Here is a 25,333-nt window from a genome sequence, read left to right on the forward strand (position 1 = left end):
CCGCGCCCGGGATCCGTCGAAGAGGAAGGAGAGAAGGGGAAGGAGGCTCGCGGTCGCCGGGATCCGCCGGAGATGAGGAAGACCTAGCCTCCCCTGCTCCTCCGCGTCCTCTGCTCCGGCGCGTCGTTGTTGCCGCCGCGCTGGCCGGCCCCGCGCCGCCACGCCGGCCCGCCGCGGAGCCCGCCCCGGCTAGATCTCGGCCAGGAGACGCACGCGCGGCGACGGCCATGGGAGGGGCACCCTCGCTGGCGGAGGGAGCGGGGGTGGGGTGGGGGCGTGGATCCGCCAGCCATGGACCCGGCGGAGCAGGCCCGCGCCGCCGTTCACCATGGCGGCGGAGAAGAAGCCGGACATGCGCGTCACCCACAGCATCGTGCTCCCCCGGCTCGGCCACCGCTTCCTCGCGCCGGGTCGCCCGCGTGGCGGCGGCTGCTCCGACCGCCACAAGACACCATGCAGGCGCGCGATGGCGTCTAGCGGCAGCGCGGCCATGCCCGGGCGGATACTGGAGGGGAGCCCACAGGCAGCAGGCAGGGCACCACCGCCTCCTGCACCTCAATTGGATTGCGTCGCGCTCTCCTGGCAGGTGGCGAGCGGGAATCCATGCGAGGCCAGGCGAGGTGAATGGGGGTGGGCTGGGGAACTGAGCAGAGGATGCGGAGGCGGCAGCAGCAGCTTCGGGCCGGCGGCGGCTCTCTGCGGTGGCGGCAGCAGCAGCTTCGGGCCGGCGGCGGTAGCAGGTCTCGATGCCGCGAGGCGCTTGACTCCCGCCGGCGCTCCTCCGCCGCGCTTGCCTCCCACCGCGAAGCCGCGCTCGCCCCGCGAAGCCGCCCCCGCGCACCCTCCACGTTGCCGCCGCCGCTCGCGAAATGCATTCGAGGAGAGAGGGGATGTATTTTTACACACCCTCTCTCCTCGGAGACAAACTGCCTCAGGCTTTTACATATACTGTTGGAGAGAGATTTTGCGATACACAGTGCCAACTCGAGAGGCAAAAATGGAATTGCCTCTGCTGTTGGACTAGTCTTAGGAGGGGGAAGAGATAAATCAGGTGGGTATGGGGTCCACCACGTGGGTCGAATCGACCGGGAGTTTGGGTAGGTGCGGGCGATTGTAGATTCATTATTGGGGGCCCAGTGGTGTCTTGTACTGAACTGAAGCCCACGGATCATCTCTCGACAAGGCCACAACAAACAAACCTGTAGGGAAAAACAGGCCCATCATTAGAGGTAACAAGACCACAGTGTAGGAGGATAAAAAAAACAATGACCAAAGAACCAGATAAGTTAGTAGGATCAGAGCAAAGTCAGCAATTTTGCTATATCCTAAGAAGTTAACAGAGGACAAGTTACGGTACAGAATTTTCTGGCCGTTGCTGCAGCCTGACCCTGACCGTTGACCGCACAGTCGTCAAATCATCATAACCATCTATTGTCATCCCAATCTCTTTCTGAATTCCGAACCAATTCAACAGTCAAAGAAGAAAAAATATTATTAAAGTCAAAATGCATAATAATAACTGATGCTGATGGTCTTTTCGAAAGAAAAATGCGGATAATGCCAAACGAAACTGGACAGTCATGGAGATATCAAATCAAAGGCTGTTAAAAGTTGAAACTATCACGCCGACGACAAATATGCACAATGTCAGATTTAGATGCTGAGCATATAAAGAGCAAGTATGCTTGTGAGTACATACCAAGTTCTTTCTGTACTCAAAAATAGGAGCAACCTTCCTTTCCCCTTTGATTTTGTGAATGGCGACCAGGCTTTCTCCACACGCCATATCCTTACTTATACTGCTTCTTTCTCTGCAAAGTTCTCCATCTCATGCATCTGATACCCTCACAGCAAACCAGCGGCTCTCTGGGAACCAGAAGTTGATCTCTCAGGATGGCAATTTTGTGCTAGGATTCTTTCAGCCTGCAGGTAAGCCCTTCTATTAATAACACATGTGTCATGTTCCAGCTATATGGATGAACAATCTGTGGAACTCTGCTCAGTAGAGAGAAAGAGTAACAGTTAAGGAATGCCCAACCGTAAGGTTCAGGATCTTTCAAAAAAGTAACTGTTAAGGTGATCTACCGTAGTATGGAATTTCACTTCCAACCAAGATTATCAGAATCTTAACTGGTGTCTTCTAAGCTGAAAAAAATTATGATCCTAAATCGGAGTAGAACAATCCCATCCTAGGTACAAGCATAACAACTTTACAATCCTAGACAAAAATGATTGTAATATTTAATCTTAATTTACATATGATTCTGCAACATTCATATTGAAGCTATAGTTTGTGTTCACACAACATGTTTGTAAGTGCACTTAGAACAATGATATTATAATATGCACACAAGGCAACATGCTCAAAGCACGGTGGCGAGATCTCCAGGTGTGAGGTTGCCAACCAGGGCTTGAACAGTGATTCTCAACTTCTCAGAAAAAAAAGTCTCATTTGCTGTGTATTCCCCGGGGTCACAAATGCGATAGCAGGTGGGTAGTAGCTGGCTTTCAGGGCCTTTATTTTCTCAACCTTCCTTAAGTGCAATGCCTTCAGGATGTCTCTCCCCTTGGACCATGTTTAACTATTAGATAGCTATCACATGAATGAATGCAACATTAGAAAGGTGCCAAATGACCTCTAATATCACCACTGAAGACATGGTACACTTTACAGAATCTACTATTTGATATAATAAAATAGTATTAGACACCATGATTCAACCCCTACAATGAGATCTAATGCGGCACCTCCGATCATTTCAAGGTTATAATTTTGGCAGTCTTGCTTCCAACTCTATCAATACTAGAAGAGTAAAAAAAAGGACCTTTTTAGATGATTTCAGAATTTGTAGAATGTAAGAAGTTTATTCTTGTTTGTCAGCGTTGAGTATTGTATGACCCCTTTTCTTTCTAATTGCACTTGTAGTGGAAGGATCAGATGGCAAGTGGTACATAGGTATTTGGTACAATAAAATCCCAGGACAAATTTCAGTGTGGGTGGCTAACAGAGAGAAACCAGTCTCTGATCCAGTCTCATCAAGCCTAATCATCTCAGATGATGGAAACCTTGTTATTCTATCTAATCATTCTGAATCTCCAATGTGGTCTACCAACATTAAAAACAACAAACCTGCTAATTCCACAATCGCCGTGCTCCTCAACACCGGGAACCTTGTACTCAGACATGGCTCAAATAGCTCCGTTGAACTATGGCAAAGTTTTGACGATATCATAGACACATGGCTCCCAGGAAACAAGCTCAGCCGCAACAAGAAAACCGGTATTGTCAAACGGATGACCTCTTGGAAAGACCGAGGGGACCCAACGCCTGGAATGTTCTCTATTGGGTTGGATCCAAACGGCTCAACACAATATGTCCTCCTATGGAACAGTTCAGTTGTTTACTGGGCTTCTGGTAACTGGACTGGCAATTCATTTAGTGGTGTGCCAGAATTATCACCTACCAATTCATATCCGAACTCAGGATACACATTCCAGTTTGTTGAGAATGATGAGGAAACATACTTCACGTACACTGTAAAGAGTGATGTACAAATATTTACTAGAGCTATCATTGATGTCTCAGGTTTGTTCCAGGCTTTTGTATGGATGGAGGCAGCACAAGCATGGGTGACTTTTTTCACGCAACCAAAAGCAAAGTGCAGTGTCTATGGAATGTGTGGGGAAAGCAGCATGTGCAGTGAGAATGCTGCGTCATCATGCAGTTGCCTCAAGGGCTTCACTGAGAATAACCCAAACAACTGGATATTAAATGACAATACAGCAGGTTGTAGGAGAAATGTTCCATTGAAATGTGTGAATAATAGCACTGTGACGAAGCAAGATAGATTCTACTTGATTAATAATGTGGAATTGCCTGATGGTGCACACATCGTCGATGCTGCCAATATTCATGATTGCGAGTTAATTTGCCTCAGCAATTGCTCTTGCAAAGCTTACTCACATAATGGAACATACTTGGTTTGGCACGATCATTTGATGAACCTACAAGACAGTACTGGTGGATCAAGTGATAGAATCTTTATTAGATTGGATGCATCAGAAATACCTAATTCAGGAACAAAGAAATGGTGGATCATGTGTATAATCATCGGTGGATTTATCATTCTAAGCTTGGGGATAACCATCGTATATTTTCTCTATAAAAGAAGTAGAATTTGTAGTATAAATCAAGGTGACGGGCCTTTGATTAGTTTCAAATATAGTGATCTGCAGTTTCTAACAAGAAACTTCTCAGAAAGGTTGGGCGCAGGGTCTTTTGGCACTGTTTTCAAAGGGGTTCTACCAGACACAACTACAGTGGCAGTCAAAAAGCTAGAGGGCTTTCGTCAGGGGGAGAAGCAGTTCAGGGCTGAGGTGAGCACCATTGGAAACATTCATCATATGAACTTGATCCGGTTGCTTGGGTTTTGTTCTGAAGGAGCAAAGAGATTACTAGTCTATGAGTATATGCCCAATGGTTCACTTGATAAACATCTATTTGATAGTGGTTCTGTCACTTTGAGTTGGAAAATAAAACACCAAATCGCTGTAGGGATTGCCAAGGGTTTGGCTTATCTGCATGAGGAATGTCGGGATTGCATCATACATTGCGACATCAAGCCACAGAATATATTGTTGGATGCTTCATTTATTCCAAAAGTGGCAGACTTTGGATTGGCAAAATTACTAGGGCGGGATTTTAGCAGAGTTTTAACGTCTATGAGAGGCACCATAGGATATCTTGCACCAGAATGGATAAGTGGTGAAGCCATCACAACAAAGGCAGACGTCTTCAGCTATGGAATGATGCTTTTTGAGATCATATCAGGAAAGAGGAATCTGGAGCATGCGGAAACAAGCACGGGAATATTGTTTCCTGTGTTAGTTGCGAGGAAGCTTCTTGAAGGAGAAGTACAGACATTGTTTAGCTCTGAGTTGACCAATGGTGTCAGTGTAGAGCTAGAAAGAGCGTGCAAGGTTGCTTGTTGGTGTGTTCAAGATAGTGAAAGTTCCAGACCAACAATGGGGGAAGTTGTCAAAATTCTGGAAGGGTTGGTAGATGTTGAAATGCCACCGGTCCCGAGGTATCTTAACATTCTTGCTGAAGGTTCAAGGAGTGCAAAATCCTCTTCCTATGAACCAACTAAGTGAATTTGTTGCGAGAAATATGTCTTCTATAAACATACGGATATGATCCTATGGTGTAAGCAAAAATGATGGCTGCAGTGTAAAGCCCCTTACAATGAGTAAATTAAAATAAATCAGACGTTGGTGTGTTTGGTGTTCTACTGTGTCACCAGATCACCTTTATAATTGGTTCCGACTCCTTTACTTGAATTGCATATAATCTAACATGGCACCCTGGATACTTGGTTGGATCCTGCTGGCTCAATCAAGATTACTCATCACATAAGAAATGTCCCAAATAATCTAATCTGATTCTAGTTCTGCTACTTGGATTGCAGTGGCAGAGGCAGGATGTCAACACATCTCGGCTGAAAACTAATCGGACAAATACCAAATGATTCATACACCTAGGCTTAACAAAACAAAGTAGAGCACAGGCACTACTAAAAAAGAAACTTGAACTTATTGATGAACGGCACAACCGCACAACAGAACCCACGAAACATGGCAAACCCATGTATAATAGCAGATCGACACCGAAGCTAATACAAAACATTGCAAGGTGCCAAGGTGTATCCATATATGTCTCCAATAACCCCTGGTGAACACATCGCAATCAGACACTATCACACTGTACCCAAGCGCATTGGTCCAGATTCAAAGGCTAGAGTAACTTACCCGGGGGGACACTGCATTTTGATGTTGTTGAATGGCGCCGCGGAGGACCGCACGGGGAATGAGCCCATGAGGAGGGAGCAGTGCGCTCGTCGCGTCGAGCGCGCGCCGGCGGGTCGGTTTCCGGGGTCACACTCACATGTGGGAGATGTGGCCGGCCATGCCATCAATGCCGCGCGGGGAGCGCGACGGCGACGCGAGCCCCGGCCCGCCCGGGGGCGGCCAGGCTACCTGAGACAACAGATCGCCACTTGACTTGCGGTCTTTGTTTCTCTCGGTCGTCTCCGTGAGGATGGGTTGCTTCTCCGGCCGGCCAACCTCGCCCTCGCCGGAGCCTAGCGGGTGGAATTTTCGAAGGGTCCGGTGCCTTCGGGCCCCGTGCTTGTTCAACTTTCTTTCTCCGGGTTCCACCGCACCGCAGTAGCGCGCGCGCGGCCTGGCGCCGGATGAGCACCCTCGACGCGGCGATCTTTACCCGCAGCCGCCGGAGCTCCTCGGCGAGCGGCATGGACGCGAGCCACGCCTGCACCGCGGCCTCGCGGGCACGCTCCACCTCCCAGCGCCGCGTTGCCGTCCGCCTCGTCCTGCAGCGCCACGCCGCCGCCAGCTCGCCCTACAGCGCGTGCCGCCCGCCTCGCCCTGCTGCGCGGTGCGGCGCCCTCGGCCTCGGAGAAGCAGCTGATGAAGGGGAGCGCGGAGCCGAGCTCGACGAGGTTGTGCGCGTGCGCGTCCACGGGGAGCTGCGCGTCCACGCCGCCATCTCCTCTGCCGCGAGAGCTGCGCGCCGCCGCTCGGGGAGCAGGCAACGGCTGGTCCCGCCGGGGGGGCCTGCGGGAGGCGGCGGCGCGGTCCGTGCGCCCGCAGTTGGGTAGCGCGGCGGCCGCCGCCGAAGCCGGTCGCGCGGGCGCGAGGGTAGCGGGGGTACACGTGCGGGGCCACGCACGGGCAATGGCGGCGAGCAGGTGCGACTGACGGCCTGGTCCAGTGCTCTCTCTCTCGTGCTTGGCATTTGGCAAGCTGCTGGGATTTGGAAGCAGTGGCTCCGTTTGGTTTCCTAAAATAAAATTCTAGAAAATTAAAGCCATGATTAAATTCCAACTTTAAAATTCTATTTTTTTGTAAATTATCTGCACAGTGTATTAAATGAAGTCGAAAAAAAAATCGCATTACATATATAGATTGTAAATCGCGAAACGAATCTAATGAACCTAATTAGGTCGTGAGATTGTAAATCGCGAAACGAATCTAATGAACCTAATTAGGTCGTGATTAGACACTAAATTGCTACAGTAAAGCTACAGTAAACATGTGCTAATAATGGATTAATTGAGCTCATTAGATTCGTCTCGTAGTTTACAGACGAGTTTTGTGATTAGTCTATGTTTAATACTTTAAAAATGAAAAGATTCCCTTTCAAAATTCCAAAACAAGGGAACTAAACCCCCCTAACACTTTAACCGCTAATTAAGGTGTCAAACAAAACTAGTTTACAAAACCAACTCCAGAACCCCTACGCTAGAAATCCTGAAGAATATAATGAGACCTTTGACCGCGTAATTAGAGGATGGTCACTGTAGCATCACTGTAGCCAATAATCAATTAATTGCCGTCATTAGATTCGTCGCGAAAAGTTACGCTCATCTCTGAAAAGATTTTGCGAGATTTCTTTCTCGACTTGCGTGAACTATGAATCCTAGAACAAACCAAACGAGACCAGTGCAAAGAGAAACAAAAATGGGTGATTGGAATTTGGAGTCTTTAACCTGTATGTCCTTACGTAAATTGTTTTTGACCTCTGTACCCCTAAAAAATTCACTCGCACCTGTATGCCCACACGCCAACTTTTATTTACCCCTATGCCCTTCCGTCCACGTCCTGTTAGAAGGTAACGGCATAGGAGGTCTGACCAGTGGGACCAATACAATGAATTGTCCATATTGCCCCTCATCCCATCTACCCTGTCCTTGATCCCCTCCATGGCGGAGTTCCCGCCGCCGTGCTCCGGGCCGCCCTCCGCGCCGCTGCCTCGCTCTAGGCCGGCGGCACCACTTCTTTTGTTTCTCTCTCACTGTCCTTTCCTTCCCTTGTTGAGCTCCTAATTCGTGGCACGGGGTCGTCCTACAGCCGCGGCCAAGCTCCACCCATGGCAGCGGCGAGCTCTGCCCTCGGCCCCACGTGACCTGCGCGCGGCGGCATCCGACCTCCGGCGACTGCGAGCTCCACCCCACGAGGTGCGTCTGCGTCTGAGCGCCGCTCCACGCGTGTCCGCGGCGGACGCGTCCGAGCTCCGCCCACGCGCGTCCGCGCCAGCCACGAGCTCCACCCGCGCCGCCGCCGCCCCTCCCCTCCGCGCCACGGCCTCGCTCGGGCCGGCGGCGCCGCCCCTGCCCTCCGCGTCGTCGCCGTGCTCCGGGCCGGCCGCGCGCCCCTCCCCTCCGCGCTCCGAGCCGGACTGCGGCACGACGGACGGCAGTGCGGCGGCGAAGCCCGTAACCTCCTCGTCTCGCCGCTATCCTTCCACGTGGCGATCGTGCTGGTGGCCGCCATCTCGCAGCGCGAGCTCCTGGGCTTCCTGGGTTCGTCCTCGCTCAAGGAGCTGCGCCGCGCCGCGGCGACCGAGCTGGTCGAGACGCTCCGCGCCGACGTCCTCCCTCCCGGCTCCGTCGACGCGTCCACCGTGCTCGTCCTCGCCATCGCTCTCTACTTCAGGGGGACCTGGGCCCGGCCGTTCGTCCTGTCGGGACCTTTGTTGTGACGTTCCATCTCCCCGTGGCGGAACCGTGCAAGGAGCAACTGGTCACCGTGATTCCCGGCATTAGGGCGCTCAAGCTACCCTACCAGAACGACGGCGGCGGCGCGCGCCACGCTGCGTTCTACATGCTTCTACTCCTCCCCGACGGAGCGTGAGGAGAGCGGCTGGGTAAGGAAGAAGATAAGGGTACAACCGTCTTTTTCCACCTCTGTTAGTCACCGTTAGCCTTCCTTACGTCCAAAAGAGCATAGGGGTAAAGAAAAGTTGGCGTGTGGGCATACAGGTGCGAGTGGATTTTTAGGGATATAGAGTGTCGGTATCCTGACCCGGCGGTCCGGACCCAACTAGTGATGATGCCGCGTGTTTCCTCGTCCCAGATGTTGATACAAGAGGCAACACAGTAACGCACGGGTTTATCCTGGTTCCGGCCGTGGGGTCGTACGTCCAGCAAGGGAGTGTGCGAGGGCACTGTATTATCTTGCACCGGGGGTGCCTGTAGTAGGGGATATAGGCGAGGCGAGAGAGGGAGGGAAGCTCCCAAGTCTCTGCTAGAGGAGAAGTTGATTGAGGCGAGTGCCAATATCGGGTGCTCAGTGGTGCTGAGTGTTGCGTTCTATCGAATGGGTCCAACCGCACGACCCCCTTTAAGGAAGCCCGCCTCCTCCTTTTATAGACACAAGGGGGACGGTGTACATGCGCAGGGGATCGTGGAAGTCGTCGTTTTTTCCCCGAATCGCGGGGGCGCAGTGGTCGAGCACTGTGGGAAGTACACTGTGGGCATGGCGTCGGGCGTGACAGTCGTCCTTGGTCTTGTCGAGATCGCGCCGGCGTCCTGCCAGCCCCAGTAGGCGGCGTGGTCGTCACTGTAGGGTGTACCGTCTTCCAGATGTGGCGTGGCGGCATTCCGTGGGCCCTGCAGGCCATGGTCTTGCATATATATGTGCGCCAGCGGTAGTGGGGCACGTGGCGGTCCCGGACCCCCCCTGGGCGGAGTGCTAGCGCGTGCACTAAGGGGGTCCGGGAGTCACGTGGAGGTCCCGGACCCCTCGAGGGGGGAGGTCCGGGCCTCCAGCTGCTAGTGCTGAGCATCCCTCCTTGGGGGACACGTGGCGACGCCGGATCCCTTCCCGAGCAGGGGACGGGTCCGGAGCCGTTGGTGTGGTGAGGTGGAGTCCGGACAGCAGGAGTTGGCAGAATAGTAGTGGGAGCTGTGCCGAGCACGTCTCGTACCGCGTCGCAGGTTCCCACAGTGTTACCACAGCGTCCGGGATGGCGGAGCAGTGACCGGAGTTGGCGGACGGGACTCCGGTCACAACCACTGTGGTGAATGGCGGCCTGACGCCGTCTGTCCTAGGCGCTGTGGAGGAGTGGTTGGCATTTAATGCCTCCGTACGACCGGTGGGTAAGCAGAAGGGCCGTTTGTCCCTTTCGTCGAGGGGTGGCCTTGAGCGAGACGGAGATGATTCGCCCCGCTCGAGGGTAGGTTCGCTACCCTCGAGCGAGGCGGAGACGATTCGCCTCCCCGAGGGTAGGCTCGCTACTCTCGAGCGAGACGGAGATCACCCCGCGGGTCCGAGGGGAGTGCGGATGGGCCGCGTGCTGGGCTTCTTTGAGTCCTTTTCTTTCTTCCAGATTGGAAGGAGGCCGTAGGCCTTCGTGGGCTCAATTGCCTAATATGTGTTTGTGTTTTTAGTGTGATTTTAGTACCCCGATTAGAGTGCCCCTAATCGTGGTCCCCGACATAGAGGTCAACAGTAATTTACATGAGGGTATACAGGTTTAAGACTCTCGAATTTGAGGAAGAGGGGGGGGGGGATTTGAACATTTTCACTGAGGCCCACCTGTCACGTGGATGGAAGATGGATGAAAAATAGACGGAATAATATGGAGGCAAAGAAAGTTCGGCCGATGATATGTAGGTGCGAGCAAACTTTTTAAAAATACATAGATTAAGATCATCTTTTATAGTGGTATACAACAAAAGACCCATCAAATTACTCTCTGCCTCCCCAATCATGCGCTAATTCTCTGCTGCTCACGCGGTTAATCGTTCACACGTGTGAAACAACCACAGCTCCACACTGTGTCCGTGGCAGCGTCATGTGCGAATTTTTTCTTTGGCGACTGTGTCCTGTACGAATTAGACACTGACAGAAGTGTTGCTCGTTTAAGACGCGAGTACTTATGTACGGCCGAATCACATGAGAGCAGGGCTTCAATATGGGAAGACAGTCAAGCTAAACAACCTGAACCACTTTGGATTCCTCAGAAGACGCCCAACGCTGGAGTAAATGTACATCTTTCTTTTTTAGACATTCCAAAGCGTCTGTAAAGTCCACATACATACTTCCCCCGTCTTAAAAGAAACATGTTACTCTTTGATTCAAAATTTGCAAAACATCTCATTATATATAGCTTTTGAATGACACGTGGAGCCACCAACATTGATATGTTAGAGCAACTCCAACAGATTGATTTCCCCTCTTTCCCCTTTCTCATCTTATAGGGAAATCTTCCATCATAATTTTAGCTTATTAGAGAGATGTGCTCCAGCAGATTGATTTTTCTCTTTTCCCTTTAATTCATGAGTGGCCATGATCTTCTCATACATGTGGATCTTGTGGCTAGGAAAGAATGGATAGAAAGGAAGAAGGAAAGGGAGAAAATGGAATTCCCCTTTAAAAAGGGGAGAGAGGAGGAAAATAAAGGGGAAAATAGAAAATCAATCTGTTGGAGCTAATTTTTTTTCCCCTAAATCCCCTTTTTGGCTAAAAAGTTGAAAGGGAAAAGAGGAAAATCAATCTGTTGGAGTTGCTCTTACCTCATCCAGTCGCACTGAGCCTCCCTCGTCCATTCATTGGCGTTGCCGCTTCATTTAGGGTCTGTTTGAAAGGGCCGATCCAAAACGGCTTTACTAGTGAAGCTAAAGTTGGAAGTAAAAAAAAAAGAAATAAGTCCGCTTTATACTCTTAAACTATCACAAAAGTCCGATTTTCAACCTCTAACTACAAAACTAGATAACAAAGATCATACAACTGTTGAAACTGGGCAAATTTGGCCCTTTGGGTGGTTTTGAAGGTGATTTTCTATTTTTGAGAATTAAAAATATTTAAATTTAAACTAAAAAATTCATAAGTAATTCATTTTAAATCAAAAAAGTACAAAATGACTATAAAAAATTTCTTAAAATGTAACCTATCTCTTGGTATGATACTTTTCAGTTATTCAGATCCAATTTTTTTATTTTCATAATATTTAGTTGCTTGTAATTATGTCTATTGTTTTTAAATAACTAAGATTCAAATAGAGTAATAATAAATAGGTTATATTTTTAGAAAAAAAATATTTGGTACTAGTTTCATATTTTTCTGATTCAAAATGAATTAGTTTTGATTTCTTAAAACTAATTAGATTTTTTATTTTTTTAGAAAAATACAAAACCATCTTAGAAACCATCCAAAGACCAAATTTGCCCGGTTTCAACAGTTACATAGCCTATGTTATCAGATTTTGTAGTTGAAGGTTGAAAATCGGACTTATGCGATAGTTCGAAGGTGTAATTTGGATTTCTCCTTGAAAAAATAGCTTTACTCGGCTTGTAGTTCATTTTAGCTTACAATCTTATAAAATAGCTCCACGCTACAGTATCATCTCAGTTCTTGTGAAACAGGTTACGTCAAAGCCGAAATAAGCTCCACCAAACAGAAATATACACGTCACAACTAGTGTGCAAGACTTACTGAACCAAAAATCTATGTAAAATGCCCGCTTGAGGAAAACTTTAAGGTCCATTGGTGTCTCGTAATATCCCAAACCACTACTCCAATCAAATATTTTTTTAATATTTTTTTCTTTCTTTTTTTTTTGTGTGAGAACCATCACCCTGCTCGTTAGGAGGCAGGAGTGAAGGAATTACAAACTCCTTCACTTGACAAAGCAGGCCACGAACGAAGGCACATGGCAAAACCTGTAGTGAACAAGAGGCCCACTAGAGGTAAACAAAGCCCAACAAATCAGTTAATTCGGCAATCTGCTGAAACTGGTCTACAACAACATTGCCTAGCAGATCGATTTGAAAACGGCCTATAAGATTGTCCGTCTGCTCAAGTTCCGACAAAAATGGATGTCCGTCTGCTCCAAGTTCCGACAAAAAAAGGATCTACTCCGTAGTAGGTGTGAAGGACTCAAGTTCATACGACTAGTTTGGAATGTTTGCACTAATTCCAGAACGTCGATGGAAAGATAATCAAACCCAAGCGGGGAAGGAGTGTGACGTCCGAAAGCCAGAAAGTCAACAAGTTCCCTAATTGTTAACTGCAGATGCGACTTTGACTTTGTACATCCCAGAGGGTCGTTCCTGCTGGCTGACCATTGACTAAATCTTGGGCTGCCACCATCCGTAGTCATGGGGTGGAGATTCAGCAGCACACTACACTTAACGTTTATCAAAGCCTTGCCGGCATCATAATATGCTATTTCTTTACCAATTCAACGATCCTGGAGAATGGAGACACAATAAGATTCAGACTGCATAGCATAGACCCTACTTGATAACTGGGATTATCCCAGACTGTTGTTCAGAATATAGCATTATTGCTAACTGAAATGTACATCCAAAGAAGGGCCTTTTTAATTAATAGCTTCAACATCAGGAGAGCGTCACAGCACCGGATTTCCCTAGAGAGCAAGAGGGCTGGAATGCGTACAAAAGTCAGATTAATGCTATGAGTATTAAGAATAGCTTCACCACATATAAACAGCCCATGTGTTTCTGAACTGTGAGTTCAAAGCAAGTAGCCCTTTCGAAATTAAGTGAAGACCATCGCCGCCCCTACCCCCTGATTTCTTGTATGGCTACACGGCTTTGTTCATGCACCCTACCCTTGCTTTTACTGCTACTGGCTCTCAAACAGTCTCCATTGCATGCCTCCGATACCCTCACTACGAACCAGCAGCTCTCCGGGAACCAGAAGCTTATCTCTCAGGATGGCAGTTTTGCACTGGGATTCTTTCAGCCTGCAGGTGAGTCTTAACTCTTATACCGTGTTATTGACATAAAAATGAACAAATTGTGAAGTTTCTGAAGGGATCCTTTTTTTCCCAGAAAGTGATCGGTAGAGAAGTTCTAAAGTGATTTACACATAATATAGAATGTCACGTTCAGGTCGAATGTTCCAAGTCTATCTATACTATAAAAATTGAAAACAATTGAAAATATTTATTACTCGAATCGGATCCATCGTTTCCCTCATGTTGGATTCACCTGTCAGAGTCGAGCGAGGTAGGAGAGGGTATCTAGCCATCAAAATTAAATTGTACTCTCTCCGTTTCAAATTATAAGTCATTCTAAGAATTTTGGAGAGTCAAAAGTTTTCAAATTTGACCAAATTTATACAACAAGATAATAACATTTACGATACCAATTAAATATAATTAGATTCTTTTACATATTTAATGTCGTAAATCTTTGTGTTTCTCTATATAATTTTGGTTAAATTTTGAAATGATTTGACTCTCCAAAATTTTTAAAATGACTTATAATTTGGAATGAATGGAGTATGTTAGAGATTGTTTCCGCCGAAATTCAATTCTTTCTTCTCACCGAATCCTCGCTTACCCACCACCGATCTCTCCCCGTCCGAACTCGGGGAGCTCAGACTCTCCTCGTTCATGCCCGACATCCCCTTCCACCAAAGCCTCGTCCCCTCTGGCCCTCTCCTCTGCTCACCCCGTCCTCCCTCTGCTCCGCCATCCGCCCCTGCGCCCCACTCCATCGTGCCCGCCTCCGCCCCCGCCGCCGGGGGAGCCGTGGTGGACTCCCCCACCTCCATCATTGAGAACCTCAACCACCAGGCTCCCTCGACGATTCCACCGCTCTGCTGCATCAAAGCTCATCCATTAGCGCTAAATTGAAGATTCCCACTTGGAAACGGAAGGTCGAGGTTCTGCTCTCCTACAATGATGTTGCGCTGCGCCGTGAGTCGAACTCCGCCGGAATTGGAGGTGAGGCTGCGCCGCGTGTTCAACTCCGCCAGAATTGGAGGCGAGGTTGATAAAGCTCCTCCGCCGCCGCCTTGGAAGGTCTGGTGGTGTCGCCTGGCCGTCACAGAGGAGATGGAGCTTCTATGGTGACGGAACATGAAGCTAGAGCGGGAGGTGGCGTCCCTGTGCGGGAAGCTAGATGCAACGCGGCGACGCATGAGACAGCAGAGGAGCAGCTGTACGTGCAGCTCCTCGAGGAAGAGACGACCCCGCCTTCAAGTGCGACAACAACGGCATCACGCTCTCCATCGAGCCCAAACCCAGCTGTAAAATGAGCACTTCGGCGATTAACCACAGCAAGGTGTTGAGTTTTCTAGTGTTAAGCGGCGGTTAATCGCAGCAAGTTGTTGGCATGCTTGTTGCACTGCTACATGCGGTTCCTAATTTCTCTACAGAGGCAAGCTTAGTTGAAGTTTTTTTTGCGGGTAAGCATAGTTGAAGTAGTTAAGGAGCAGAGAAGAGGCATCTGTTCCATGGATGGTGCACACAAGCTGTTTGATGTATGTAACACCCAGGTGTTAATCCTCGATAATTAAGTTAATTATGGCCATTAGTTTTGAATCCACACGACAAGCAGAAACTAGAACTCCTCCTGTCAGTCTGGGCCAGACCGGTCAGACCGGTTGTCCCGACCGGTCTAACCGATTCCAACCGTCTTGGGGCCCACCTCATTTAAATCACTCTCCCTCTTCTCCCCACTATCTCCCTCACCCTCCCCGTGCTCAGCTCGAGCTCAGGCTCTCCCCCTCTCATTTCTCACCCCAAACCCTAGGACCCAAATCCATCCATCCTCCATTGATCCAAGGCCCAAGGGAGCTTCAATTGGGTGGGGAATCATCTTCTCCGCGTGCTCCCTCCCTGGTTGGCTTGGATTCAAGCTCTTGGTGCAAGGACCCAAGGTAAATAATATAGGGGTTGTGATTGATCTCTTGTTCTAGGGGGATTTGGGTGGTTCCCTTTGGTCATGAACCTCCACTTGCATTCTAAGCTAGAGCCTAGATAGAACTTATGCTGTGGAATCAAGTCCTTGTGGGGGAAAGGACTCATTCAAGGTAATTTAGGGGTTTGGATCGATCTCTTGTTCTAGATGGTTTTAGGAGATTTCCTCTGGTCAAAAGCATCCACATGAACCCCTGAAACTAGATCCTAGAAGGTATTTGGAGTTGGTGGGCGATTTTCGCCGCGCCAAGGTTTCTAGGTTCTGGTCTGGCTAGGACCGATCTGACCGGTCGGAGGGACTGGTCTGACCGGTGTCACGGTAGGTTGAGTAGGACCGGTATGACCGGTTGGGTGGACCGGTCTGACCGGTGCTAGCAGAGCTGACAGGGTTCAATTAGGGTTAGTTGGTGCAAATAGTTAGAATTTAATTTGGCTATTGGTTACTTGTAATTTTTATGAAATCATGCATACATTTCTCATGTCATATGCATATGCATACGTATAGCAGCCGCGGTAGAGGAGATCGTATACGAGGTGGTTGCGGAGCCACAGGAGCCCCAGGGGTAAGCCCCGCAGCAGGAGGATCGTGGGGAGTCGGCCCAAGGCCCCACTCACCCCAGTGTTAAGCAGCAGACGCAAGGTAAGCCCCGGTGCATATCCTTTTATTTCAAATTATGACACCTATATTTATGTTTCTATTACTTGTGCATTAGGTTCAGAAATTGTTTGGAACCCTAGTTGCATGATTCCTAGGTTTCCTCGAGTTATACTAGTATGAAGAGGACGATAGAAATGATATGCTTAATAGAACTCGGTAGAAGACGAGTGATTTCGGATCACTCACGAGATATAGGGTATTTAGTTATTTTGAATATATGGAACATTGAATTAGGTAAGAAAGGAAAAGAATTTGGAGACTGGGCGGGGAAAAGTTAGCCCCGTCTGTATCGGTTAAGGACCGTTCGTTGTCTGGCCCTGTGATTGAGATTGAACAGTACTAACCGCATACCGGAAGTAGGAGGTAGTCGAAACCGGTAAGCCGAGTACTGCTTTGCTTCGAAAGTACAGGAACCCGCACCCAACTCCTGGGGCGAGTCGAGTAGTCGCGGAGAATTGGGATGCATATGTTTACTTTTGGTGGTCTCACGTTGAGCTCGGCTGACCATATGTCGTTGGGCTGGTTCCTGTAGTTCGAGGCGGGGAGGGGAAATGTTGGTGCGTGGGGTCCGACGGGGCTTTTGCGTGCCGTGTTGGTTAGGTCCACCTTGTAAGGTTAAATCGGATCGATTCGCCGTCAGTCGCTCTCGGATATGAGCACCTTGATCGCAGCACCGCATCGTTGTAATGCTATATGGGATTTTAAGTGATGATTGGAAATGACTATCATGAATTATTATCCCATGTTTGTCATGATTTGCTTAGCAGGTGCAAATACTAGTTAATGATTTTTGTATATTAAATTTGGAGCTAAAATTGGAAAAATAAGGACTTATTTTAGAAGTTTTTTAAGCAAAATAACCACCAGCCAGAAAGCCTTGCATGTCTAGATATGTGGGTTAAGTTATACCCACTGATCGGGTAAGTCTTGCTGAGTATTAGAATACTCAGGGTTTGTTGCCACCGTTATTATTACAGGACACCCAGACGTGGACTTCTGCCCCTGCTGTGTCAAGTTCATCCGCCGGGATGCAGATGGGTGGGAGGTGGTGGAGCGAGACCCGTAGGTTAGGGGATTTTCGGGTTGAACACTTGAGGGCAGAGTGTTCAGCCTTTCTGTTTTGCACAGACCGGTCTGACCGGTCTGTGGGACCGGTCTGACCGGTGGAGGCTTCAGAGGAGTGGAGACCGGTACGACCGGTTGGATAAACCGGTCTGACCGGTCATGAAAATTCAGAACTGGTGAAGGCTAATGTAGTATTAGATTTCTTTTCTTTTTGGACTTCGGTTATCTATATTGTAAGTTTTGTAAATTATACTATCATGTGTAAATTTGAACTCAGTTTGTAAAAATCTTGTTTATCGGTTCATCCATCCTTGTATATTTTCAAGTATTTTGTCGTGCTTGTACCATCTGCGCCCACCATCGCGTGGGACTACTGGTGTTGTTTCGATCGGGCTGTGGGTTGAGAAAGGATCGCCAAATTAAGCCGTTAAGCTAATGCGCTCGATGTGTTCAAATGACGGCCATTACGCTTAATTAGAGTTTTAATTTGGCGGTTCCGTTTCCGTCACAATGTAATAGCTATAAGGACGCAGCACTTAGTTTGGTATTGCTATTCATATTCATTCTTATTAGTCTTAATATAGGGACACATTAAAAGTTAATTAGGTTTTTTAAATCACGTGCATGCCGCACGTGCGTCTAAGCTAGTACTAGAAAATATAACAAAACCTTCCATGGTAATCTCTGATTTAGAATTTTGTAGCATAACTGGTTTATGATCTGATCTTTAACTGCATCTGCAGCTGAAGGATCCAATGGCAAGTGGTACATAGGCATCTGGTACAACAAAATCCCAGAACAGACTAGTGTGTGGGCGGCGAACAGAGAAACCAGTCTCTGATCCAGTCTCATCAAGCCTAATCATCTCAGATGATCGTAACTTTGTTGTCCTAGTTAACCACTCAAAATCTCCCATCCGGTCTACCAATATTAAGAACAACACAGCTGTTAGTTCTACAGTTGCTGTGCTCCTCAACAATGGAAACCTTTTAGTCAGACATGAGTCTAATACCTCTGCTGTGTTATGGCAAAGTTTTGACGATATCACAGACACATGGCTCCCAGGAAACAAGCTCAGCCACAACAAGAAAACCGGTATTGTCAAACGGATGACCTCTTGGAAAGACCGAGGTGACCCAACACCTGGAATGTTCTCTATTGGGTTGGATCCGAAAGGCTCAACACAATATGTCCTCCTATGGAACAGCTCGGTTGTTTACTGGGCTTCTGGTAACTGGACTGGCAATTCATTCATTGGTGTGCCAGAATTATCACCTACCAATTCATATCCGAACTCAGGATATACATTCCAGTTTGTTGACAATGATGAGGAAACATACTTCACGTACACTGTTAAAAGTGATGTACAAATATTTACTAGAGCTATCATTGATGTCTCAGGTTTGTTCCAGGCTTTTGTATGGATGGAGGCAGCACAAGCATGGGTGACTTTTTTCACACAACCAAAAGCAAAGTGCAGTGTCTATGGAATGTGTGGGGAAAGCAGCATGTGCAGTGAGAATGCTGCGTCATCATGCAGTTGCCTCAAGGGCTTCACAGAGAATAACCCAAACAACTGGATATTAAATGACAATACAGCAGGCTGTAGGAGAAATGTTCCATTGAAATGTGTGAATAATAGCACTGTGACGAAGCAAGATAGATTCTACCTGATTAATAATGTGAAATTGCCTGATAGTGCAGATATCGTCAATGCTGCCAATATTCATGATTGCGAGTTAATTTGCCTCAGCAATTGCTCTTGCACAGCTTACTCACATAATGGAACATGCTTGGTTTGGCACGATCATTTGATGAACCTACAAGACAGTGCTGGTGGATCAAGTGATAGAATCTTTATTAGATTGGATGCATCAGAAATACCTAATTCAGGAACAAAGAAATGGTGGATCATGTGTATAATCATCGGTGGATTTATCATTCTAAGCTTGGGGATAACCATCGTATATTTTCTCTATAAAAGAAGTAGAATTTGTAGTATAAATCAAGGTGACGGGCCTTTGATTAGTTTCAAATATAGTGATCTGCAGTTTCTAACAAGAAACTTCTCAGAGAGGTTGGGCGCAGGGTCTTTTGGCACTGTTTTCAAAGGGGTTCTACCAGACACAACTACAGTGGCAGTCAAAAAGCTAGAGGGCTTTCGTCAGGGGGAGAAGCAGTTCAGGGCTGAGGTGAGCACCATTGGAAACATTCAGCATATGAACTTGATCCGGTTGCTTGGGTTTTGTTCTGAAGGAGCAAAGAGATTACTAGTCTATGAGTATATGCCCAATGGTTCACTTGATAAACATCTATTTGATAGTGGTTCTGTCACTTTGAGTTGGAAAATAAAACACCAAATCTCTGTAGGGATTGCCAAGGGTTTGGCTTATCTGCATGAGGAGTGTCGGGATTGCATCATACATTGTGATATCAAGCCACAAAATATATTGTTGGATGCTTCATTTATTCCAAAAGTGGCAGACTTTGGATTGGCAAAATTACTAGGTCGGGATTTTAGCAGAGTTTTAACGTCTATGAGAGGCACCATAGGATATCTTGCACCAGAATGGATAAGTGGTGAAGCCATCACAACAAAGGCAGACGTCTTCAGCTATGGAATGATGCTTTTTGAGATCATTTCAGGAAGGAGGAATCTGGAGCACAGAGAGACAAGCATGGAAACATTTTTTCCCATGCTGGTTGCGAGGAAGCTTCTTGAAGGAGAAGTACCGGGACTGTTGGTCGAAGGATTGATCAATGGTGCAGATGAAAGGGAGCTAGAAAGAGCATGCAAGGTTGCTTGCTGGTGTGTTCAAGGTAATGAAAGTTCCAGACCGACTATGGGGGAAATTGTCAAAATTCTGGAAGGGGTGATAGATGTTGATATGCCACCAGTTCCAAGGTATCTCGAAGTTCTTGCAGAAGGTTCAGAGAATGTGAAATTCTTTTCTTATGAGGCAACTAAGTGAATAGGTTAGGAAAGATATATTTTCTAGACATGTATGAGTGAGATCCTATACTGCAATTTGTTGAGAGCAGTGTGAAGCCCTCTTCTTAACAATGATTTGGGAAACCAAAAAAAAAAAAGGTTGGCTCACTCGTTTTTTCTACTTGTGCCACCAGGTCACCTTTGTCCCTCTACTTTTAAAATGCTCAAATTGGTCCCACCTTTACAGTTTTACTTGAATTGCATGTAATCTGATGTGGATAGTGCATACTGAGTTGGATGCTGCTGGCTCAATCAAGCCCCAAAAATTCCAATGTAATCCCTGTTCTGCTGCTTGGGTTCCAGGGGCAAAGCCAGGATTTCAACATATCCCCTGTGTGACGGAACCGCCAAATTAAAACTCTAATTAAGCGTAATGGCCGTCATTTGAACACATCGGGCTCATTAGCTTAACGGCTTAATTTGGCGATCCTTTCTCAACCCACGTCCCGATCGAAACATCACCGATAGTCCCACGCGAAGGTGGGCGCAGATGGTACAAGCACGACACATATTTGAATATACAACAAATATACATAGAACTTGACCTTAAGTTTTACAAACCGAGTTTGAATAAACACATAATTCACAAACTTTACAATACTGAAATCCTGGTTCGTCTAGAGGAACGGGGCCTACAGCTACCAAAAGTGAGCCCTAGAGGGATCCCTAACTAAACGTCCGGCTCCACGACCACCCATCCCTCTGCATCCCGGCGGATGAACTTGGCGCAGGAGGGACAAAAGTCTACGTCTGCGTGCCCTGAAAATATTGTGGCAACAAACCCTGAGTATACTAATACTCAGCAAGGCTTACCCGACCAGTGGGTATAACTTAGCCCACATATCTAGACATGCAAGGCTCTTGGCTGGTGGTTATTTTGCAGAAAAAGCAACTAAAGTAATTCCTTACTTTCATTATTTTAGCTTCAGATTCTATATAAATTAACTCTCATCTCATATTCGCAAAGACCTACTATAGCAATCATGGTGATGCAAGTAAAATAATTCGATGAGCTCAATATTTTATATAAACATACCTAACTCACTTTCTACATTTTTGCTACGGTGTGACAAAGAGACCAAGGCCCTCATAACCGCGAGACACGGCGAATCGATCCGATTTAACCTTGCAAGGTGGACCTAACCAACACGGCACGTATTTGCCCCGTCGGACTATACATACCAACCATTCCCCTCCCCGCCTCGAACTACAGGAACCAGCCCAATGACATATGGTCAGCCGAGCTCAACGTGAGACCACCAAAAGTAAACACATGCATCCCAATTCTCCGCGACTACTCGACTCGCCCCAGGAGTTGGGTGCGGGTTCCTGTACTTTCGAAGCAAGGCAGTACTCGGCTTACCGGTTTCGACTACCTCCTACTCCTGGCATGCGGTTAGTACAGTTCAATCCCCGATCAGCACTGCCACATCCACCGGTCCTTAATCGACACAGACGGGGCTAAGACACCCAGGAACCCTGTCCTGCTGCCATACCTATCCATCATCCCCGCCCGGTCTCACATTTCCATGTTCATTTCGAAACCAATCTCACATACTGAATCATATAAAGATAATAACGTATCTCGCGAGTAACCGGAAATTACTCGACTCCTAACATCCTACATCTCGCGAGTGCAGGAGACCACTCGTCTTCTACCGGTAACATTAAGCTTAGCACAACTATCGTCCTATACATGCTAGTATAACTCCGGGAATCCTATGAATCATGCAACTAGGGTTCCAAATAATTCCTGAACTTAATGCACAAGTAGTAGAAACATACATATGTGTCTTAATTTAAAATACTAGGATGTGCACCGGGGCTTGCCTTGCGCCTGCTGCTCAACACTGGGGTCAGACGGGCCTTGGGCCGGGTGCTCACACCTCTCCTCTTGGGCTTGCGTCGGTTGCTCTTGTGGTGCCGCGATCACCTCAAAGACGGCTCCCTCAGATGCGGATGCTACACGTATGCATATGAATTAAAAGAGTGCAGCCCAAGAATGTAACTAGTTTACTTTAACTGAAATACCCTGCGGACTGTCCGCGCCCGAGTGGCGGACTGTCCGCCGCACTATCCTACCAACCCAGCAGAGCCAACAACGTCTCTGGAACTTTTTCCCATTTTACCTGCGGACTGTCCGGCCACCCCTGGCGGACCGTCCGCAGTTCAAGTACTCAACCCACCAGAGACGAAAATGTCTCTGGACAATTTCCTAGACTCTACTGCGGACTGTCCGCGCCCAAGTGGCGGACCGTCCGCAGTTCACCCCTGCGAACCCCCCAGAGACGACATTGTCTCTGGAACAATTTCAAGCCTCAACGGCGGACCGTCCGCTCCCTTATAGCGGACCGTCCGCAATCAATCCTGCAAGACAACCAGAGGCAACATCTCCTCTGGACAAAAACTAACCTAACCGGCGGACCGTCCGCTCCTCCCAGGCGGACCGTCCGCGATAACTAATTTCTGACCTTCGCACTAGGCGGCAGCAAGGGCGGTGACGACGGCGGAGGCCGTGCTCCGGCGCCGGCGACACGCCATGGAAGGGGAAAAAGGCTGTGAAGCATAAGAAACTCACCACGAATCCATTCCCGCGGTCGGTTCGAGTGGAGGGCGACCGGAGAGGCGGATCGGCGGTGGAATTGAGCTTCAACACCTCCAATGGCGTCTGGCGGTGGTGGGAAGGATTCCGGCCGTGAGGAGCCGGTCTGGAGGTTTGGGAAACTGGAGGAGGGGCTAGGGAAGGTACTCACGCAAGGAATCGAGTTAGGATGGCCGGAGAAGGGAGATCGAGGGGAGAGGACGATGTCGAGGCGAGCGGTCTAGCGTCGCTCGGTTCTGGACGAAATGAGGAGGAAGAGAGATCTGACCAGCGGGTCCCACATCTGTCCAGATAAATATCTGGCGATGCCTCGCGGACTGTCCGCCAGCCTCGAGCGGACTGTCCGCGAGTCAGGTGTTACAATCCTACCCCCTAAAAGAAATCTCGCCCCGAGATTTAAGGAATAGCTAAAGGGAGAGTTATAAATCGGGGTGTACCTTGGTAGACTTGTAGCAATTCCGGACATTTAGTCCGAACAAATTCCTCCGTCTCCCAAGTAGCTTCCCGCTCGGAGTGATTGCTCCATTGCACTTTATAGAATTCACTGGTTTGATTCCGAGTGACCCTGGTTTTGTGATCAACAATTTTGATTGGGTATTCGGAATAGACAAGATCGGGTTCCACTTGTAGTTTCTCAATGTCAAGCACCTTCTCTGGAACACGGAGGCATTTCCTGAGCTGAGATACGTGGAATATATTATGAACCGCGGATAAGTGGGCAGGAAGCTCCAAACGGTATGCCACTGGCCCACATTGCTCAACAATAAGAAAAGGCCCAACATAACGAGGTGCGAGCTTTCCTTTCACCCCGAACCGTTGAACCCCTTTCATTGGAGATACCCGCAGATAGACATGATCCCCCACTTGAAACAGGGTGGATTGACGCTTCTTGTCCGCATAACTCTTTTGTCGGGATTGGGCAATCTTCAAATTTTCCTGAATGACCCGAACCTGCTCTTCTGCTTCATTCACCATATCGGGCCCAAAGAAAGTTCTCTCCCCCGCTTCTGACCAATTCAAAGGCGTTCTGCATTTCCGTCCATATAAGGCCGCAAATGGAGCCATCTTGATGCTTTCTTGATAACTGTTGTTATAAGCAAACTCGGCCAATGGCAAGCACTCATCCCATTTCTGACTGTAGGTGAGCACGCAAGCTCTAAGCATGTCCTCTAATATTTGGTTTATTCTCTCTGTCTGACCGTCAGTCTGGGGATGATACGCCGAGCTGCGGAGGAGCCGAGTGCCGAGGGCGGCATGAAAGTGCTCCCAAAACCGGGCAATGAACTGAGCACCCCGGTCCAAAATGATTGTTTTTGGAATTCCATGAAGACTCACAATGCGATCTATATATAGCTGAGCGTATTGCTTCGCCGCATGTGTGGTCTTTACCGGTAGAAAATGGGCCGACTTGGTGAGACGATCTACAATAACCCATATCGAGTCATACCCCTTGGAAGTTTTGGGTAGACCAACGATGAAATCCATACTAATGTCTTCCTACTTCCAGGATGGAATACTCAATGGCTGCAAGGGGCCGGCTGATCTCAAGTGGCTAGCCTTAACCCTCCGACAGGTGTCACATTCTGATACATAACTTGCGATTTCCCGCTTCATCATTGTCCACCAAAACCGCTGTTTCAGATCCTGATACATCTTGTTGCTGCCAGGATGGATAGAATACCTAGAGAGGTGAGCCTCATCAAGAATTTGTTTCCGGAGTTCTAAATCCTTAGGTACCACCAGCCGGTTCTTAAACCATAACACACCCTCGCCATCTAGCTGAAAACATGCCACACGAGGGTCACTTTCCATGAGCCTCTGCCTAATCCTTTCCATGCCAATATTATCTCTTTGAGCGGCAATAATTTGATCCCGCAGTGTTGGAGTGAGGGTAATATGAGTAAGTGTACCCTCAGCTACTATAGCCAAATTCAACTTCTCCATCTCTTGGCATAGAGTTGCATGCATAGGGGTTACTGAGATACAGTTGCAACTTGCCTTTCTGCTCAATGCATCTGCTACCACATTAGCTTTGCCCGGGTGATAGTGGATTTCCAGATCATAATCCTTAATCAATTCCAACCACCGTCTCTGGCGCAAGTTTAGCTCATTCTGAGTAAAAATATACTTTAGACTCTTGTGGTCGGAGTATATATGCACAGGATTACCCAGAAGATAATGACGCCAAATCTTCAGCGCATGCACCACTGCTGCCAATTCCAAATCATGAGTGGCATAATTCTCTTCGTGTCGCCTAAGTGCTCTGGAAGCATAAGCTATCACCCGCTGATCTTGCATAAGGACGCAGCCAAGGCCCGTACCTAATGCATCACATACAAACATCAAGGCCAGAATCATACCTGGCTAAGTCAAAGGCGGAAATGAGAATGCGGCCAAAACTCATACCTGATGCATCACAATAAACATCAAATGGTCGAGTGATATCTGGCTGAGCCAGGACAGGAGCAGACGTCAGAA

At 48.0% G+C, this 25,333-nt stretch overlaps 2 protein-coding genes, 1 long non-coding RNA gene and 1 pseudogene across 4 annotated transcripts; 3 read left to right on the plus strand and 1 right to left on the minus strand.

The window, feature by feature from the left end:
- Positions 1–918: 918 nt before the first annotated feature.
- Positions 919–4,000, minus strand: LOC120675767. Of its 2 annotated transcripts, XR_005675477.1 has the most exons (3): positions 3,856–4,000; positions 1,700–1,923; positions 919–1,450 (listed from the first exon to the last, which is right to left on the minus strand). It is a non-coding gene; the product is annotated as an uncharacterized LOC120675767 (long non-coding RNA). The 2 variants fall into 2 exon arrangements; XR_005675476.1 differs by having other exon boundaries at positions 919–1,923.
- Positions 1,723–5,316, plus strand: LOC120675766 (G-type lectin S-receptor-like serine/threonine-protein kinase At2g19130). Its single transcript, XM_039956977.1, has 2 exons — positions 1,723–1,929; positions 2,927–5,316. Exons 1-2 carry the CDS (start codon positions 1,758–1,760, stop codon positions 5,152–5,154), a joined length of 2,400 nt encoding a protein of 799 aa, XP_039812911.1. The 5' UTR covers positions 1,723–1,757; the 3' UTR covers positions 5,155–5,316.
- A 995-nt stretch (positions 5,317–6,311) lies between these two features.
- On the plus strand, positions 6,312–8,560 carry LOC120675084 (putative serpin-Z6C). Its single transcript, XM_039956174.1, has 2 exons — positions 6,312–6,653; positions 8,279–8,560. Exons 1-2 carry the CDS (start codon positions 6,312–6,314, stop codon positions 8,558–8,560), a joined length of 624 nt encoding a protein of 207 aa, XP_039812108.1.
- A 6,122-nt stretch (positions 8,561–14,682) lies between these two features.
- Positions 14,683–20,351, plus strand: LOC120675085 (annotated as a pseudogene).
- The last annotated feature ends 4,982 nt before the right edge of the window (positions 20,352–25,333 follow it).

The sequence above is a fragment of the Panicum virgatum genome, chromosome 5N, assembly GCF_016808335.1.
Source record: "Panicum virgatum strain AP13 chromosome 5N, P.virgatum_v5, whole genome shotgun sequence".
Classification (NCBI taxonomy): Eukaryota; Viridiplantae; Streptophyta; class Magnoliopsida; order Poales; family Poaceae; genus Panicum; species Panicum virgatum.